The 19,167-nt window shown below is 41.4% G+C and overlaps 2 protein-coding genes across 2 annotated transcripts in view; one reads left to right on the forward strand and one right to left on the reverse strand.

Moving 5' to 3' along the window:
• dock8 (dedicator of cytokinesis 8) overlaps positions 1-7,561 on the reverse strand; it is a 40,976-nt gene extending 33,415 nt beyond the window's left edge. The window contains exons 1-2 of the mRNA XM_037259758.1: positions 7,414-7,561; positions 443-542 (exon numbers count right to left, since the gene is read on the reverse strand). Of these exons, the coding sequence (XP_037115653.1) occupies positions 443-542; positions 7,414-7,466 (153 nt within the window). The 5' untranslated portion in view covers positions 7,467-7,561. The remainder of the gene's footprint in view (positions 1-442; positions 543-7,413) is intronic.
• An 831-nt stretch (positions 7,562-8,392) lies between these two features.
• On the forward strand, positions 8,393-17,678 carry cbwd (COBW domain containing). Its single transcript, XM_037259442.1, has 16 exons — positions 8,393-8,521; positions 9,052-9,185; positions 9,410-9,496; positions 9,850-9,946; positions 10,037-10,128; positions 10,983-11,042; positions 11,613-11,650; positions 12,506-12,552; positions 12,765-12,851; positions 12,947-12,991; positions 13,607-13,663; positions 15,133-15,184; positions 16,424-16,492; positions 16,615-16,680; positions 16,822-16,948; positions 17,253-17,678. Exons 2-16 carry the CDS (start codon positions 9,086-9,088, stop codon positions 17,318-17,320), a joined length of 1,092 nt encoding a protein of 363 aa, XP_037115337.1. The 5' UTR covers positions 8,393-8,521; positions 9,052-9,085; the 3' UTR covers positions 17,321-17,678.
• Positions 17,679-19,167: the final 1,489 nt, after the last annotated feature.

Here is a 19,167-nt window from a genome sequence, read left to right on the forward strand (position 1 = left end):
CGTGTGTGTTGAATCAAAGGAGCACACTCAGTCAGAGAGAGTGAGTGTCAGGAGTGCCGCCTCTGAGCTTTGGAAAACTCGGTCGGCTCGGGCGAGATGTAGGTCGGCAAATGCGGCGAGGAAGGGTGGGAATAGAAAATGAAAGTGTGAAGAGAGGGTTCACAAGAGTGAGAGCGGGAACAAATCCCGTCGACGGATTACCGAGCATCAGCTTGAACCTGAGTGGCTCCGGCTCCAGCTTGTCACCAACTTTACAGCAGATGAAATCTCCCAAGTATGTTCAAGTACAACTATTGTACACGTTCTGATTTTTTAACATCTTAAATGATTTTTATAAAATGTGACAGATCCTTGCTTCAATGACAATCACAATCATTTACAATCATAAGAGTCACGTTTGTGAATAATATGACAAACTCAGTGTCAACAAAGCACAACTCACCACGGTGAGGTACGTCGTGGTTGAGGCGTTGGAGTTTGTCCGTCTGTGATAATAGCCATAGTTGCCACTGAAGTTTCGCCTGATCTCGGCAGATGAATGCCTGGAACAAAAACATGTTTAGACTTTCAAATGACGTGTTCAGACACACATCCGACATTGTTGGAACTACATTTTTAGGCATATATCAAGCAACAGGCATGTCATGGGACTTAATGAGTGCTACAACTCCAGCTCTACCATTGTTCCCACTCGCATTAGTTTGAATTGCTCATCCATGGTGATTCCATTCACACTATTGTTCCCTCCATACTACAGAAGCACAAATCAGTGGAGGCTTTGTCGCGTTGGCACCCCGTGGAATAAATATGGGGTACTGCTTTAAGAGTCGGGCTGTGGCAGAAAATCGAAATGACGTTACAATGGAAGGTTAAATTCAAAGACAGTGGGAAGATACAGTGGGTGTTCATGTGCACTTAGTTGCGCGTTTGCAATGCCAAAAAGTGGATAGGCTAAAGAGTGAAAAGAAGAAACCATTGAGGAAGTTTCTTGCAGCTCAACTCTATGCTTACCAAACAGAGAGACGTGAATATTTATTTAGGAAAATTACAACAGCCTGGAGGTAACCCTGCATCATGTGATCAATTGTGTTCTAACTTTGGAGTTTCCACTTTATGTGGGTCTATTTTATTTTCTAAACACAATAAAAGCAGCCACTTGGGAGGGGGGGTGTTGACTTTTTATATCTATCTATCTACAATAAAGGCAGGCCATGCCAGTGGTGAACCCACACCACAGCGCCGCCCACTTGTCCATGTTAATGCCGGGTTCCAAATAGGAAGGACGAGTCTTGCTAATTACAACTATGAGCCCAGTCCAAAGTGGAGGCGCACCAAAGCGCCTAACTCGATGCATCCACCAAAGATTCATTTGAGAAATTTTAAGTGTATTTGATTTTCTAGGAAAAAAAACAATATCCATTGATTGTAACATACTTTACATTATAAGCCTTGGGCTACAGAGGAACACAGATGAAACTGTACTTATTCTTCTACAATGCTGATGTCGACCAAAATAGTGTGCAATATTCCTCCTGATTCGCATAAAACTCTTAGACAGATTATGACTATTTCCAGTATTTCCTTAGAGGGGGAAAAGCATTGAAAGATACAAGATTCAAGTGGAAGGGATCAGAGGTAAACAGATTGTGTTCCATCTTAGACGCTCTAGTGTAAATGTGACACACCTTCCATTTACAAACAACGTCAAGTGTTATGTGAGTAAAGACACGACATACCTGGAAGGTAGGGGACATGCTGGGGTGAGTGAGCTGCATCTAGTTTTCAGGGCAAAGTCCGACACTAGAGCTTCCTTTTATGTAATCAACACTACTCTGCCTATCATTTGAAAGCTACGAATGAATATAGGTAAGGAGCATTAAAAATAAAGAACAACAGACATTTTAAACACGGGTTACGTCACAGGTCTGAATGTCTTCTTCGCTCAACATCACGCCAAACACTCATACACTGAAGCCTTTATGATCATTTTTATTGCCTGTAGTCTATCGGTTATTTCTTAGATGAGAGGATGATGGCTTCATTATCTTGACCTAAATGAAATAGATCATTTACAAAAAGTCTCAAAAAGAAAAGGCAGACAGCATCTGGATTGCAAGACTGGAATGCTCAAGTTTGGCGGCTCGGTGGCGCACTGGGTAGCACGTCCGCCTCACAGTTAGGAGGGTGCGGGTTCGATTCCACCTCCGGCCCTCCCTGTGTGGAGTTTGCATGTTCTCCCCGGGCCCGCGTGGGTTTTCTCCGGGCACTCCGGTTTCCTCCCACATCCCAAAAACATGCTTGGTAGGCCGATTGAAGACTCCAAATTGTCCCTAGGTGTGAGTGCGAGTGCAAATGGTTGTTTGTCTCTGTGTGCCCTGCGATCGGCTGGCAACCGGTTCAGGGTGTCCCCCGCCTACTGCCCGATGACGGCTGGGATAGGCTCCAGCGCTCCCGCGACCCCCGTGGGGACTAAGCGGTTCAGAAAATGGATGGATGGAATGCTCAAGTTTCACTTTTATGCAGCAACTGAGCCAACACAAAAGAAAAACATAAAATTTTTCTCCGACCCCGAGAGAGTATTGACCGATGACTGTATTAATATTATACGTGTAGCAATTCAAGCCTTGTAAAAAGTTTTTAACACTCTACTTCTAAAGGGGCAAGCCCTAACCCTAAAACCACAAAGTACACTACAAATACTCTGCCTCTATACTGTACATTCCACTGCAATAAGCAAAAAAAAAAAAGAAAGGCCTTCCATATCCATGTCACTACAACCCTTGAACAACTGAATATAAAAGTATAATTTGCATGTGCACGAGCATACTCGCAAGCACACCCACTGCGGTTGGTCGCCTGCTACCATTCAAAACACAAAGCGCCTGGCTATAAAAAGAGCAGGCAAGTAAAACAGTAATCAGGCCTTGCCAGCAGCACACAGGCATTATTTCATCACAGCACACAAGCAGCCTGTGACTATTGTCTTGTTTGGACCCGGCCGTCCTTTTGCTGGAAAAAAAAATATCGGGGTAGCATTTAGGTGCTCTGCTAATTTTGTTCAGTTGGATAAAAGTGTTAAAGTATCACATTTGAGTATGAAGACACCGTTCGTGCAGTTGTGAAGAAACAATCACGATATGAAGAGTTATGTGTTGTATTCTGCTGTGTCAGCCCAGTCTGGGATGTCAGGGTCTTTGATCCCGTGAATGACCGCTAAGTCATTTCCCAGCCGGCTCTCCCTTTCAGCTTGACGCTGTCGTCCCGAAATAAAACCCCAGCGCAGCCAAGCAGTGGCGCATTGGCAACTCAGGCTGCAACAGTGTGAGAGATGTCCAAAATTGTTTTATTTGGGTTTTTTAACAAACTAACTTTAATGACAGGACAACTGGACAACTAATGATTAAGTCAGGAAAGAGTCACACCCTGAAAAAAAGACCACTGAGAGTCACTTTACTGTCGTGGAAAACAATAATCATGTCACATCATGACCAAAAATTGTCCATGTATTGCCGCAGTTTACGATCCATGTTCCAAAATAATAATAAGTGACAAAAAAACATGTTGCGAAATAACAGTATGCTTGAACCAGCCTGTGGAATCAAAAACATCATGTTATTATAAGTCCAAAAACAAAACACAAAGTGGCAAAACAAAACTGAGGACAGATTCATAAACAGAAACAGATACAAAAACTGACAAAGACAGAAAGAAAGCAGGATACTAAACACAAGCAAACTGACAAGACAGCGACAAGATACGAGTGGCCGAGGGAGCAAAATGAACAAAAAAAACAAATGAGATAGACATGTCCATAATGGCCAAGATGTACATATTCAAATCCTGTATTTACTCGCGTTCCTAGAACCCAAGTTGTTTGGCTCCCCCAATAGCAACTAATTTTCTTGCGTCACGCTTGCAGGCCTGCACTTGCTGTGTGTGCACATGGTGTGTTTTTGTCAGCACTTCTGCAATCGTTGCGCAAGTCTTCCTGAATATGTGACAATCTACCCCACCCCCGATACCCCATCATCACACATTTTACAAACTCTTACTGGCACATTCTGATTGGATTTCTGAATGGGGAATTCTGTTCTCGATTATCACTCTTCATATAGTGATACATCAGCTGGGATAGTCTCATGCCAGAATGGAGTGATGGAATTTAACGCTTCAGGGCATGTGAGGTTTGTCAGACAAAGTTTGATCCATTTGTTAAAAACTAAATTCCATGCAGAGTGAGTGGCACACTTGTGGAGTGTGCCAATTTTATGGAGGAGGTTGCTGGCAGGGAGGTTGATCACGTGGTGTTAGCACATAGAGACAGAAACTACGAGTCTTCCGAACACAGCTTGCCCTCCCCAAAAAAGACCACCTCCCGTCTTCTGGTCCAAAGAGGAAGTGGAAGAATAACAGAGTGTGGTGTGGCGTTGACTTCAAGAGGATTGTGGTGGCGGGATGCCCCCGCTGTGTGTCTCATCCTATCATATGTCTCCAGACTTTAATGGGCCGTGCTGCTATCAGCTCCATCGCGCTTCAGCTTCCTGCCAGGGGCAGGCACGCACAAACACAGGAGTAAGCCCAAGTGACCAAAACAAATCTTACTGCCAAGTTGATTTCAATTCTTAATACGTTTTTGGGGGGCTTTTTTTTTGTTAGTCCGAGTAAATCCCATGTAACTCAATCCGGACCACCCCGGGTCACTTAAAAAGTATTGAACGGTGGAGGCTCCGCATCCACAGCTGTGCTCACACCTGCTACCATATGGTCATGATAACCACCATGCTACTTCTCTTCATGGACAACTTCTTCTTTCTGCCTTCTTTTTGCTTGCAATGGGGAAAAAAATAATTTTGTGGTGGAAAAGTGAAGTGAAACCGGAGCAGCACTATGTACAGGATTTCCTCCTCAAGCACTGTTGGAGAGTATGGATTCATTTTGTACCAAGAGACACATCCTCCATATGGGTGGGATTCATGTTAAACATTAGTTAGTTGCGCTGATTTGTAATTTTAGAGTAGAGGTGGTGGACTAGCATCAAGTCAGTTAACGGATAAGACGTTATATGCTAAAACCTATGCGAGGCTTGTCTTGACTGATACTTTCACAAATCTTTCCTGTTTGCATTTGACATCTGCCTTCAGAAGATAATGTGCCGTTTGTTTTGTAAAGAAAGGGGTTTTGTGGACCTTTGTGTAAACCTGGCAACCCACTACTACGCTGTGAAGCGGAGCGCAGAAGTCACGCTGTGAAGCAAGTGTCATGGAGGGAGTCCCTAGGATGATCGCATTTTGATTCAAGGATTATTTTCAATACAATCAGGGGGAAAAAAAAAAAAAAAGAGTGTCTTAAGTTATTACTTGGTAAGGACTATTTGACTTAGTATTTGAAACATAGTAGGGGCTTGAGACTTAATTGCAACTTGTACATATATGACTTGCTCCCACCTTTATACTAGCCTGAGTCTAGTGCAACAATTTACGCGATTAATTTGTCATTAACAGCGCTGTCAATCGTGGGGAAATCAATGCAATCTGAAGAAGAGCATTATCTCAGCAATGGAAAGTTTTTTCACCTTTGGTTGCATTTTAAATTTCATAATATAAGAAATAAAAAAACTTAATAAATGTTCAAACATTTTCTGCACATTGAAGGCCAAATGTCCATTCCTGTGCAGTGCATTTTTTTGTTTTTACTTTTAGCATAAAACAGCACAATTCTTCGCATAAACAAAATGTCCCTATACTGACAATTACTTATTTAATTGCAATGAGGGAGATCATGTCACTATCAATGAGCATATCATTGGCGTGCGTCCTTGGGCCTCACGGCACCCTGCAAGCAGCTGCTCTGCTGGCTCATCAGTGGATTCAGACAGCAGCCCAAAAATCCTACATCCCCATGCAGCTGAGCTCAGCGCTGCACAGCAAAGCAACATCCTTGATGTGTCATGGATTATGAAAGAAAAAAAAAAAATCACAGTGCAACATTCCCTTTGGAATGGATAAAGGATTTGACATAAAGATGAAAACAGTGGCATGTGATATGGGGACTATTTGCTATTTGGATTCAATTCTACAACTGAATACCACAGGAACTGGTATTGTAAAAAAATAACCAACACATGCTCACAATAACATTTGTTCAATTATTGTGTCACAGATCTAGTTTGACCCTCATTTGAAGGGGGTTGGAGTTGAAGGTTCAAATGGCAAAAGGGCGAATAGGGACAATGCACAGGATTGAAAAATGTTACAGTAAGCACTTTGCTTACTCTGCATCTCTCACATTGGACGACTACGTTGCAAAAGTGGAATGTGCAAACCTCTGCCAAGGCTGAACAATCATAATTGGGATCAGCACCAAACTGGACACATTCATAGAGGCAAACGTTCCTATGCTGGATTTTTTTCCCATTTAGATGAATGCATAATTCACTGATCAATTAAATGCTGACATAATAACTCTGTGGCACGCTTTTGTCAAAATTGCCACCATGAAAACAATATAAAACACTTACTCTGTGCATGTGGTGAGTGCAGCAGAAACATCCCTCCTTGCGGGACATCATAATTCGGCAAACAGTTCATCCAGTGACACGTTTTTGTAATTAGGTGTATTTTGAAACATTTACTTAGTTGAGTAATTCAATGGCAGGGTTTGATACGTATGTAGATTGCGAAACTAGAAAGACTCCTTAGTTATGCATGGTTGTTTGTCTCTAGAGTCTACGTGACCAACGATTGGGAGGCGACCAATTCAGGGTGCACACTGTTTCTCAACTCAAGTCAGCTGGAATAGGTTTCAGCACTCCCATGACCAATAAACTGGATAGAAAAGGAATGAATGAAGCAATTTATAGTCACAGGGAGTGGAAGTAAATAATTTCCCACTGTATGACAAGATGTACATTCATTCATCTGTGCATCCATATTCTGGATAAATATGTGGCTCAATAAAGGTTGGAAAACACAACTTAAAAACCATCACGTGCCTCACAACAAAAACAGGGAAGCGTCACATGCATTGACAGTTATTCACAGGAAGCTCCCGTTAGGCTCTTTTAATGAGTTAGCGTTGAGCATAAGACACAATGGACTTCCATGTACAGTAGTAACTTCCTCTACACCTGCAGGAACTATGAGCACATGCCTTCTCATATAGATTACAGCATAATCACTTGTGTGGCACACCACAGGATATAATGGTAGTGCGTGGATCTATTCACCGGAATACAGTAGTAACGCATGGAGTCAATTTTAATAAAGTCGAGTCGAAAAGAGAGAACAAAGCCGATGTAGCAGTAACCTGTTTCCATTTGAACATGAGGCTGACTGTTCCCCGTAACAATTGGTCAAAACAGTTAGACAAAACCATAAAAGAGTTATTGTTGGGGGTTTTTTGTTTTGTTTTTACCTGTTGATTTTCAAAGCAAAAGCCCGTCGCTCCGCACTGGTCACAGATGCCATGGGAGACCGGAGGTCGAAAGTCCGAAAAAGAGGGGGGGGATGCTGCTCAACCGCTGCCGGTCGGTTGTCTTCGGTGTGTTGGGCTGAGTTCTGCCTGCCCGCGGCTTCTCTTCACCCGCCCCAGCTGTCACTGAGGCACCGCCTCCGCACTACAAGAAAAGCTCTGCCGTCGTCAGAATGCGCGCGCTTCTTGATTCTAGAGTCCGGAAGTACGAGTTCGTGTTCTACTTCCTGTCCGGGCGAGAACGTGCCAGAAAACAAAAAGGCAGGCGCGAGAGCCGGAATCGAACCCGCAACCTCTGAACTGTGGGCGGGACGTGCTAACCAGTACTACAACTTGAATTTATATGCATTAAAAAGAAATTATGTGTGTCGTCTATAGCCGTATGTAAGTAGTAGTAGTTTGAGAATTTTTGTTTAATAATTACTTGACTACATTTAAATATTTAAATGGGCAAAGACGTCATCTATCAATTTTACACAAATGTAGTTTAAATGTTTATATATTTAATTTTTAAACCGCGGAGTTAACAAAAAAAGGTCTATTAGGGCCCTCTTGTGGTTATTATTAGTTATTACATCCATCATGTACATATATAAAATATAAATTTTACATACACATATGTGTGTGTGTATATATGTAAAATGTTCTCAATGAAGGTCATTTTTTTATTTACCTTTATAACGCATTATTCTTGACGTTTTTAGCTTGGTTTTATCACCCGGACCTTCTTTCGTTGTGTGAGCCGGACTCTTAAACGTACTGCACACTGCCACAACCTGTAAACTGAGCAGACAGAGCCACTACTTTTTATTAGTTTTTGTTTTATTACTGTTTGGATTTCTGTATGACTCAGCGGGTGTTGGGTATTTTTTCCCTCTGTATACGTTATTTTTGTCTTTTTAACCAAATAGGAACCTCCATCTTTGGTGACATTATTAGCCGGACTGTCAACCACGCTGTACACTGTTACCTCCTGACGTCACACGCTCCGACACATTTCTAGTAAAAATAGTAGTAACTCCGATTGCCGGTGTGATCAGTGCTGCATCAGGTAATCGTTTTGCCTTGCTTTGTAAACTGATAGAAGAGTAGCTAGTGTGCAGTCATTGTAAATTCGAGAGGGATGAAGGAATGACTCATGCTAGCTTATCGAATAAATAAAAGGCTGAATATTATTAAAACCTAGAATCTTTTTGATTATTATAATCTTTGATTTACCCCACGACAGACAGACAGACAGACAGACAGACAGACAGACAGACAGACAGACAGACAGACAGATAGATAGATAGATAGATAGATAGATAGATAGATAGATAGATAGATAGATAGATAGATAGATAGATAGATAGATAGATAGATAGATAGATAGATAGATTTCCTTTCTTATGCGGCTAAATAATCAAACCAAAATATCTTCCTTCATATTGATACAGTCAGTGCAGTTCCATTAATCTCACTGACAATTAGAAGTTAAGATAATAAATTGTGAAAAAAGGCCAGTTACTTGTGTTACTGCGTCTCATGTTGTGTATCAATGAAGGATCTAGTGAGTGTATTGTCTTTGTGTTGATTCAATAGATCATTCTGTCTGTTGCTCAATGGTTTGAACGGGATGGAGGATGAGGACGATTGCCCAGAATTGGTGCCAATTGACGTGCAGTCTGGTACACCTGCAGAGCAGATCCCTGTCACCATCATCACTGGCTATCTTGGTAAGGCATGCACCTGCATCGTGCATTCTATTTCTGTCCACGCAGTCACTTTATCAAAACAAGAGCAGAGGGGTGAACAATTTTCACAAATATTGTAAATTATATTTTTGCTACTTAATTCCCATAAACTCCCATTGTAGAGTTCCAGGTTTAGAAAAATAATAATTTTGCAACCCGATTACTGTTTTTCAAACCAAGCTTAGCATTTGTCTGTTCTTTTGTAGGAGCTGGAAAGACCACCCTCTTGAATTACATCTTAACAGAACAACACAACAAGCGGATTGCAGTCATACTGAATGAATTCGGTGAAGGTAAAGCTCGGGTTGATAATGCTGACTCGGGGTTCCCGGTTTAGTAGTTTTCCACCGGAGGGCAGCATAGCTGCACCTATGATGGCCAAGGGTAAATGCAAAACATTATTCACAGTTGTGATCAAAATCATTAAAAAAAAAAAAACTCTTTCAAAAGTCTTCTGGGTCCAATTAACTGAATTTCCATTTGTATTTTATCGAGTTACAGTATTTAGTGGATTTATTCAGTCTGTTTGAAAAGCATTTTGCATGACTTATGCAATGTATTTTTGTCTCTTTTTTTTGCTCATGTTCCAAGTTACCTTATGACATTCCTTTTCCCTCATTCGTGAACTGCGTTCACTCTCTTACAGGAAGCGCACTTGAGAAGTCCCTCGCCGTGAGCCATGCTGGAGAACTTTACGAGGAGTGGCTAGAGCTGAGGAATGGCTGCCTCTGCTGCTCTGTCAAGTGTGTCCATTGTTGAGATTCTGTGCCAAGTTATTGATTTTTTTCATACATTTCTTTGGCTCTTGCTACAGTTTACATTTTCATTTTCAGGGACAATGGGCTCAAAGCCATCGAGAACCTGATGGAGAAGAAGGGCAAGTTTGACTATATCCTCTTAGAAACCACGGGACTTGCTGACCCAGGTAACAATAATTGCCATTATTATTTTGGGTTGGGTGGGGGGTGACTTCCGAGTGGACCTTGGAGGAAAAGTCACTCTCAATAGCCCCCCACAGACGCACATGATTGGTCAAGCTGTAATAATAATGATGATATAATGATAATAATATTATAAGAGACCCATCCTGTAATTGGACCTTTGCTGACTTGAACTGGAGCTGAACTGTCGAAATTTGACCTTTTCAATTATGTGTATATAAGTCTAGCACCAACTGGGCCTTGTGCTGAAGTGATAGGAGGTGTCAGGGAGGGTGGACACATCCCCATCTTCAATCCTTTTGACATGTTATTAGAGCAGACAAGCTTGTTATCTACTGCCCTTGGCCCTGCCGCTGCTGTCAATCATAACGGCAACTTTAGGGGAGGGGTCGCCCCTCCATCAAGAGAAGGGTCGGATGACTTGCACGAAACGTGTCACTCAAACACTTTGTTTTCATTACACGGCCATCAAATAGTTACAATTGCTCTCTATTCCAATCTGGCACCTTGACAAAAGTGCATTATGCGAACAAGATGTGGCTGCCACAGTAACAAAGAGACCTATGATGACTTCTTGGATAGGAAGATGGGAGCAAGATATGCGTAGCAGCTGAGCTAAAGATAAACAATCAAAAGCCTTGGATAATGACATCTGCCTCTAAGAACTGGCTTGAAACTCAAGTGCTGAATGTCTTTTTTTTCTTAAATAATACTCTTTTGTTTGTAGCTCAAAGTGCCATAATTTAATTTTGTGCTGAACATAATTTTGTCTTGTTGAAATTAGCTCATTTGTAGGATCTGTTTCACATCTGAACATAAGATTTCATTTGTCATCCAGGTGCCGTGGCTTCCATGTTTTGGGTCGACGCAGAGCTCGGCAGTGACATCTATCTGGATGGTAAGTGAGTTCATCTCATCTCATCTTAGCTGCCAGTCGTTGATGGCTCCATATAAGTTGCATCTTAAAAGAAATATTAGTGTTCCCAACACTAAATTACATTCAAACTAGTATTTCTGATATTAAGGCTTAGAATTCAGTCAAAGCACAGATTTTTTTTTAAACATTCTTAGTTTTCACACAAATTAAAAGAACATTGTGTGCAACTTTTTTAAGAAAGTCCTAAATGTAAGACATTCAACTCTGAAAGTGAAAGGTTGTGCATGAAAAAGTAATTTCAAAACATTATTGCAGGGAGTGGCTAATGTGTACCCAAATGGTACCAAGCACGTTTGTGGGGATGACATATTATGTTTGCTTGTGTCTGTGTATATGACGCCAATGCTCAGCTGTTCGCTGTGTTGTTTCAGGGCAGTTGACCAAATGTCAAATTTGTTGAAAAACGTCTCCCTCTGTCTCTCGTCAACACAACAGACTTGAAGTCAAAACACCAAAAGGCTGCATGCAATTTACCAATGTGCACAAATTGTCAGATTTTTTTTTTACGCCTCGTCATCTTGTTTGTCTCAGGCATTGTGACCGTCATTGACGCCAAGTATGGACTCCAGGTATGCTATTGCATGAACATTCATTGAAGAAAGGCTTTAATGTAAATCACAAGAATTGGGATATTCTGTAAATATGTGATAGGGATTATATGTGCAACTTTATCCACAAATCTCTCCTAAAATGAGATTTTCATTGATTTAATGCCTTCAGTGTGTTTCCATTCATTAGAATAAATGTAAATAATTGATTATCAAAGAGATCAAGATAAAAAAATGTTTTGTTAAATGAAAATCAATCAATCATCAGCTCATTCAGTTATTAAGGTATGCTAACTGCTTTTTTCCTCAAAGTTAAAGCATATCATTTTTTTAAATAGAATCACCACATCGCCCTTAATGAAACATAAAACATCACCTCACACACCCGTTTTTATTTCAAGATGGAAAACACGCCTGTTTCTAATGCAATACTTATCATGCGCATTCAAATAGAGTGTCACTTTTAAGCCTGATTAAAGATGCTAAACCCACAAAATTCAAAGTTTGCAAGTGCGGAGCAATAGATAGCACACAATAGCAGTATCACATAAAGACACACACATCCTACGCTCCCAAGGGCATTTAGAAAGAACAGGACAAGTGACACCTGCATAATGGGCTCTATTGCAAAGGTGTCGAGCCTGCCCAAGTGACAACTTTGGTGGAGGAGGCCGGTGAGGAGAACTTCCAGGGAAGCAATCATTGCAACACAGCTCTCCCTTCATATGCTCTGCAGAATATCCAAATATCCAAAGTCTTTTGACCCAACTATTGCAACACACAAAACACTTTTCAATGTATTTTGTTACATTTCCTTTGGCTTGCAGAAATGTATATATGACATATATACCTACTAGTCCGCTTCTTTTTTTGTAGCATCTAACAGAGGAAAAACCTGATGGACTTGTGAATGAGGCAGAAAGGTTAGATTTTTTTTATGTTAATGAATGCTTTTATATCCTAAATAGACAACTTTATATATTTTGTGATAATGAGTGGGATTCTCACCACCCATCTTGAGAGTTTGAACAATTTGTTGGACTTGATGTCACAAAAGCTCAGCAAGACCTGCAGTGTAATTCTAGCCTAATAATTTTGCTGTACTAGTAAATCTTGTATTTTGTATCTTTTGTAGGCAGATTGCACTCGCAGACCTGACAATTATCAACAAGACTGATCTGGTAAAGGAGACGGAACTTGTTCAACTCCGAGATGCAGTCAGGTAAGATCTTTGTGTTCTTCACCATGATGTGGGGACATGTTGAAAATGATGGATGTGGTGGTAGAAGGAATAACAATTGCTGCTCCCACCCCCAGGTCAATAAACGGTGTGGCGAAGATCCTGGAAACCCAAAGATCAAGGTAGTTAGCGCTGTCGCGCTCACAGCGGGGTCTTATTTTTATCGTGAGATTGTAAAGCGTCTCTGCGGGCCGCCCTCTTTGCTTTGTTTATAAAGTGTGGCGGATGAACTCTACATGCTGCCCCTGCTCAGATCTTCATATCAAAGATGAAGGGGCGTAGGCGTGACATTGCGTCAGAGGGCCTGCCTCCTCTTCCTCCTCACGCACACTCACATGATGAAAACATTCACAAAGCGCTGCAGACATGCACGGGTGTCCGGTTACCCAGGATGCTTTGCTCTCCTTGACCCGGGGTCTTCCTGCCAACGGGGATTGGGTGTGCAAGACTCTGTTGGCTTGTTATTGGACCCAGGTAGCACCTGGCTGACACAAGCAGCGTCTATCAAAGCTTTGGGAGTGTGTGTGTTTGTCCACCCCCACCACCAAAGTTCACTCAAGGGCAAGAAGATAAAAGGGGCCACGCAGCGAGGGGTTAATCAGAAAAATATATCGATATATTTTCGCGTAACTTTCAGGCAACAAAGGTTTTCATTTCTGCCTTAGGCTTAACCCACAGTGTCTCTAAAGGGATGAGAAAATGCCACAAAAAAGTCTTAATTTGATTTTCTTCCATAGGGTGTCCCTCTCAGAAGTTCTTGACCTTCATGCTTTTGACTGTAATGATGGAGCAAAGTGAGTTTTACCATACACACCTTACAAGAATAAACTCATCATACACAAGAATAAGTGTTAACTTTTATACGAATACATTTTGGTCATTCATAAAATGAATATGAAAAGAAGAAGCCAACATTTTACAGAAAATAAAACTACTAAATTGTCAAATTTTTGGTAAAGTCAGATTTTTCAATCCTCTTTAATTTGATTTGCAGGTGTGTCTGGTGAGCGTAAACTCCCGTGTTATTTGTTATTGCACCGGTCGCTAGCTTACGGCGATAGCAGTGTTCTGCCTCGACGGGCTTTTGTTAGCCGTCCATCCGAAACGTGTAGCCAACAGTCTTTGACAGTGTTGCTCGCCGTGTTTCTTTTTAATTAACAGACTCTTTTATTGTGCGCCCCCCAGCCCACCCCAGGGTGGTCATCATATTGTGTCCCCCTTCTCCCCTCTGTTAGAATGTCATTGTCATGAATAGAGTGAGTGTTCATCCCTTCATGTGAATGAAACGGGCCACGGCGTTAAAGCTCTCTTACATGCCCTCGCTCAGTGTGTGTGAGGCCAGCTGCAGAGGATTAGAGCCGTGTGTGTCCGCCGGCTCCCGAGGAGTCCCCCTTGTCCCAACAGATAGCTCCTTTCCCCCTCGCCTTTGAGAGTCGGAGAAAGAGGGGGGCTCCTCCCCTCCCCAGAGCCCACGCTGGCTGTTTGAAGCGGGCCCCCCTGCCGCTCCGCTTGTGTGGCACTAACTAACAGCGCATCAGGCTCAAACCGCTGGGCACAACATTTAGCCTCCTTGTGAGGTCAGCTGGACTGGGAGGGGGGGAACAATAGGCCGAGTTTGTTTGGTGGCTGCAGTGAACATTTTGTAGGCTTTAATTGCCATTTCTAAAGTTTTCACAAGTCCATTGAGCGGTGGTGTTGTTAAGCATTGATTATACCGCAGGATGGGGGACATAAACCAAGAATGATTCCTTGTAATCTTTAGAGGCAGTTTACATACGCACAGTGTTTATATTAAAAGGGAGGAAATTGTATTGGGTTGGCTCAGGATGGGCGAGTACCGATTCCAGATATCTTATCGGTGCCGATATCAGCCTTATTTCGAAGGTATTGGTACTCGCAACGGCGGACGCCCTTTTGTGTCCGTTTTACGATCAACAATTAGAAATGCCCACGCAGATCCTGCTAATGCTTTGTTTTCAGACTGTTTACGGCGTTTCCATGGAAACTTTTATGCTCTTGTTTGCTTCCACTTTTGGACACATTGTGGGAAAAAACTGTTGTCATGCAAACAAATAGCCAAGGCAGTGCCAGTTTGACTGATAAAAATGGGATTGTATGAATGGATGACAGCAAAAGATGAATATCTGCAGTTTTGTTGAGCGCATTGGAGGATCTCAGAGTCACGCTCCTACTGTACCTGTAATAAATGTAAGATCTCAAGATCTGAAAAGATCACATTGAATTCTATTTCTCCTCTTGACAGTCTTGTAGAGAAGCTGCACCTTGTGAAACCAAGCAGACCTCATCTTGACAAGGTATTGTCTCACTCTCCCACCTTATATTTTTTTCTTCACTCCCTTGGCCTTTGTGTTTTGTTTGCTAATTTCTTTTGACACATCATTTCCTGCAAGATTAAGGGAATGCATTCACCTGGGGGCCCAAAAACTTGTGCCTCGCATCCCCTCGGGCGGCGACACCATGGTGTAAACTCCCTCCCCTGCTTTTTTTTCTTTGGGGTGGTGATCAACTTGGAAGCTTTTGATGTTGTTGTTTTTTCTGTTATCTTACACATAGAACCACTTTGAGTCATGCACGACATATTAAGAGTGTTAAAAGTTGGAGCGAATTTTATCTTTTTACAGTAGTAGACGATATTCAAGTCTACCATTCAATATCAAATTTGTCATATTCCAAATGTATTTCTAAGGCCTTTTTCATCAGGTGTTTTCTTTAGAAATGAGCCTAAATTGCTCATCACCTCAATTTGCCTTCTATTGTTTGATGCCCATTAAGTTTTACCACAGGATGGATGCAGATGAGACGCGTTTGTGTGTGTAAATACCACCATTGTCGTCTGTTTTCTTCACGTTGCCTTTTCCCGCATGAAGCCAAACCCTCCGTCAAGTAATCCCCCAACACAAATGCCATCCCCCCTCCTCAGCCTGTTGCTCTTTTCATGTAAATGAGAAGACTGTTTTGCTGTTGTTATACCAAATGACAAGGAAGTGTGTAACCTTAACACTTTGACACAAAAACAGCAAATATCTGCAAAGTGCCCCTTTAATGCCACGAGGAAGTTTCGAGAGGAGGGTGAGAAATGAGGGATGAGAGCAGGGTGGGCTATTTTGCACTATTGTTTGTAAGCTGAAGAAGAGAGGTGCCAAGTGGAGTTGTGCTTTTCAGCATGGTCGTTAACATTGTCATCATCCGGGGTGTCTTTTGTTTAACCGTCTTAATGGTTTTTTTATTCCACTGTCTTCTGTTAAAAAAGAAAATGTGTAATGTGTTGTATTTTGTATTTCACATGCTTCTATAACTTATCATCAAAATGTTACATTTGTTGGAACAACTTCATTATTCTCAAATTCTGCTTGTATGAGCTGGAAAAAATACCATACATTTTTTATTTGTTTATTTATTTTTTTCTCTCAGCAAAATTTGTGATCTGTCTCTTGCTCATGATCTCATGATGTACCTATTATTGTGGCTAGTGTCATTGAATGAAGCAGAAAAGTTGTCCTTTGTTTTTCAAATGAATCCTCTCCTGTTGTCAGAGTATTTTAACAGTGACTTTTGAAGTGGCGGGAAGTCTTTCAGAAGATGCTCTGAATGTTTTCATTCAGGTACAAACACATGTTGTGATCCTCTGCTTTGCCTCCCCATTCCCGTTCCCCAATTATCTCGCTCACAATGCGCCTCTTTGAGAAAGTAAAGCCTTTCTTTTCTTCTTCCACACATTTTGCAGGATCTCCTCTGGGAAAAGACGCTGAGGAACAAAGAGGGGCAACCCATGACTGTCATCCGCTTAAAGGTACAGTAAAACAAAATAGTTGCCTCAGTGGCAGGCAGCCATCAATAACCCGCGCCCTTATTTGTATTCATCAGTCCCGAGCCCCTTTCTTTGGCCGTGGGTTAATCTGTCACCAGTAACATGTGTCGTGCGTGTTTCTAGGGAATGGTGTCGCTGGCAGCCAAAGCACACCAATTTATGCTGCAGGGGGTCCACGAACTGTATGAGCTGAATGAGACTCCCCAGCTTTGGGAGGAGCAGCCGCGGATCAACCGGCTGGTCTTTATAGGTAGAGAAACAACACGTACCCAAACACACACACTATCACATTGCTTTTCACACATGTTCCCTTGGTAATGTTCACTAAATCCAGCTAATGTATAACATGGTCATTGAAGCATGAGTCTTTGGAACTAACAAGAAGGATCCGGGGGGGGGGGGGGGGGGGGGGGTCATTCACATGACTTCTTATAAAACCTTTGCCTTTTTTAATGACTAATAGAATGGTGCTTAGTCGATAACTAATATCACCGATTAGAAATAGTGGTAAAAGCACTAGCGTGATGACGATTTCTGTCTGTGCTGACTATCAGGGAGGAACTTGGACAAAGATATTCTCCAACAACAGTTCATCTCCACTGTGCTACAAAGACACAAATAATTTGAAGTGCTTCTCCTGGAAAGCAGCCAATTCTACAGCCAGTCTTCTGATTTTGGTCAATCAAGAGATTGATTGAGCGTCATGTAGGCACGGAATATAATGAAGGATACCAGAGGTTAGCTAATGGTAATGCAAAGTCCAGAGACTCCAGACATTTTACTTTGAAAAGTGGCATCTGATTATGCTGATGTTTATATTACAAATGTACTATGCTCATGGGGTATGCAATACAAGTTACAAGTAACAGGTTACAAGACCGTATTTTTAATTGACATTGGGAATTTCACTGTGCAATGAAAGTCATGCATCTGCAACTATTGTTTATCCTCACAATAAACAAACAATTTGATTTAGCATATTTACTCAGTTGTTTTCTTTCACACAAAATGAATATTTATAAGGACTATTTTATTGTTTTTCACATGACATACATGACCATTTTAAGGACTATTTTATTGTTTTTCACATGACAAACATGAAAATTGTTATTTTATGTATATGTTTATCTACACAAAACAGAATAGTTTGCATTAGTTTTTCCTTGTGCATAAACATATTTTTTGTGATTTGTTTTAATCCTAAAATAGTTCATATTTAATTTTTGTTTCAATCCTAAAATAGTTTATATTTAATTCATGCCATTGTCTATTTTAATGCCGTAACTTGTATACCTGCACTAAAAAGGAAATAAAGCGTACCCATGTGCAGAAGTGAACTTGTTCTTTACTTTTCATTCAGAACATGAATGATTAACAGGTCTGTGCTGACGTGTTGCTGCTTTTGCATTAAATTAAGTCTGTGCACGCCATACTTGATATTTGGTGCCGTTTAAAGTTGCCGTGTTGCTGTCATGTGAGCACCATTAGCCCTGTCTCACATGTGCACACATACACTAACGCGCTCAGTTCAGGTGAGGAAGTGGGTGGAGTTTTCCCAGCACTGCTAATTTGCAATGGAGATATCGTTTTTGTTTGTGTTTTGTTTTTTAAGCACATATCCGCTCACTTTGCTTTGATGATGGCTCCTGCTTTATTCAGGTCGGGTTGTAAATTCCCCCCAACCAAGCCCTGGGTCGAGCCGAGCGGCACCGTGTAGCTGGGCCGTTTCCTATTCGATTCTGATGCTGATTGGCCTCGTTAATAGCGGCCATTGGCTCTTTTCTGCACTGCCCGGCGGGACGTCCCACCACGGCCATTTTCATGGTCACGCCCCCCTGTGGCCATCCCGAGGTGGCAAACTAAACGAACCCACAGGGGAGTGGGGTGGGAGGGCGAGTCCACCAAGATGGCAACCTTTCAACAAGGCGTGGTGTTACTAACAAGGTTTCACAATACTCAACATCCGACACACTCTCCTCCCATCTGCCTTTTTGCCAATGGACGTTTGGAAAAGTAAACCATCCATCCATATTTAAAAATCCTTTAAGTGTTTTGTTTTTTGCAATAATGCACATACTGTACACTATATAGAACTGTATAAGTGGCTCATTCTTACAACGAAAACTATATTGAACATGTTTGCAATGTTATGCATAGTGCTCTTATTTATATTGAAGGAAAAAAAACTATTTAAAGTTTTGTTTTGAGCCAGGATGGCCAAGCAACATATTGTTATATAATTATGTGTACCACGTTAGTTCATATAGCCAATATTAATTTCTTTATTAAATAGGACTGCATTAAATATACATGCATTATTACTAATAAATTCACTTATCTGATATATTTGGGGGGGGAAATAGTAAGTTTTACCATCTAGATTCAATATATTGTAGTCTACATTTCTTGCTAATGTGAATTATGTATAAATCACTGCATAATAATGGCAATTAACGATAATGCTAAAAG

Source organism: Syngnathus acus, chromosome 9 (genome assembly GCF_901709675.1).
Source record: "Syngnathus acus chromosome 9, fSynAcu1.2, whole genome shotgun sequence".
NCBI lineage: Eukaryota > Metazoa > Chordata > Actinopteri > Syngnathiformes > Syngnathidae > Syngnathus > Syngnathus acus.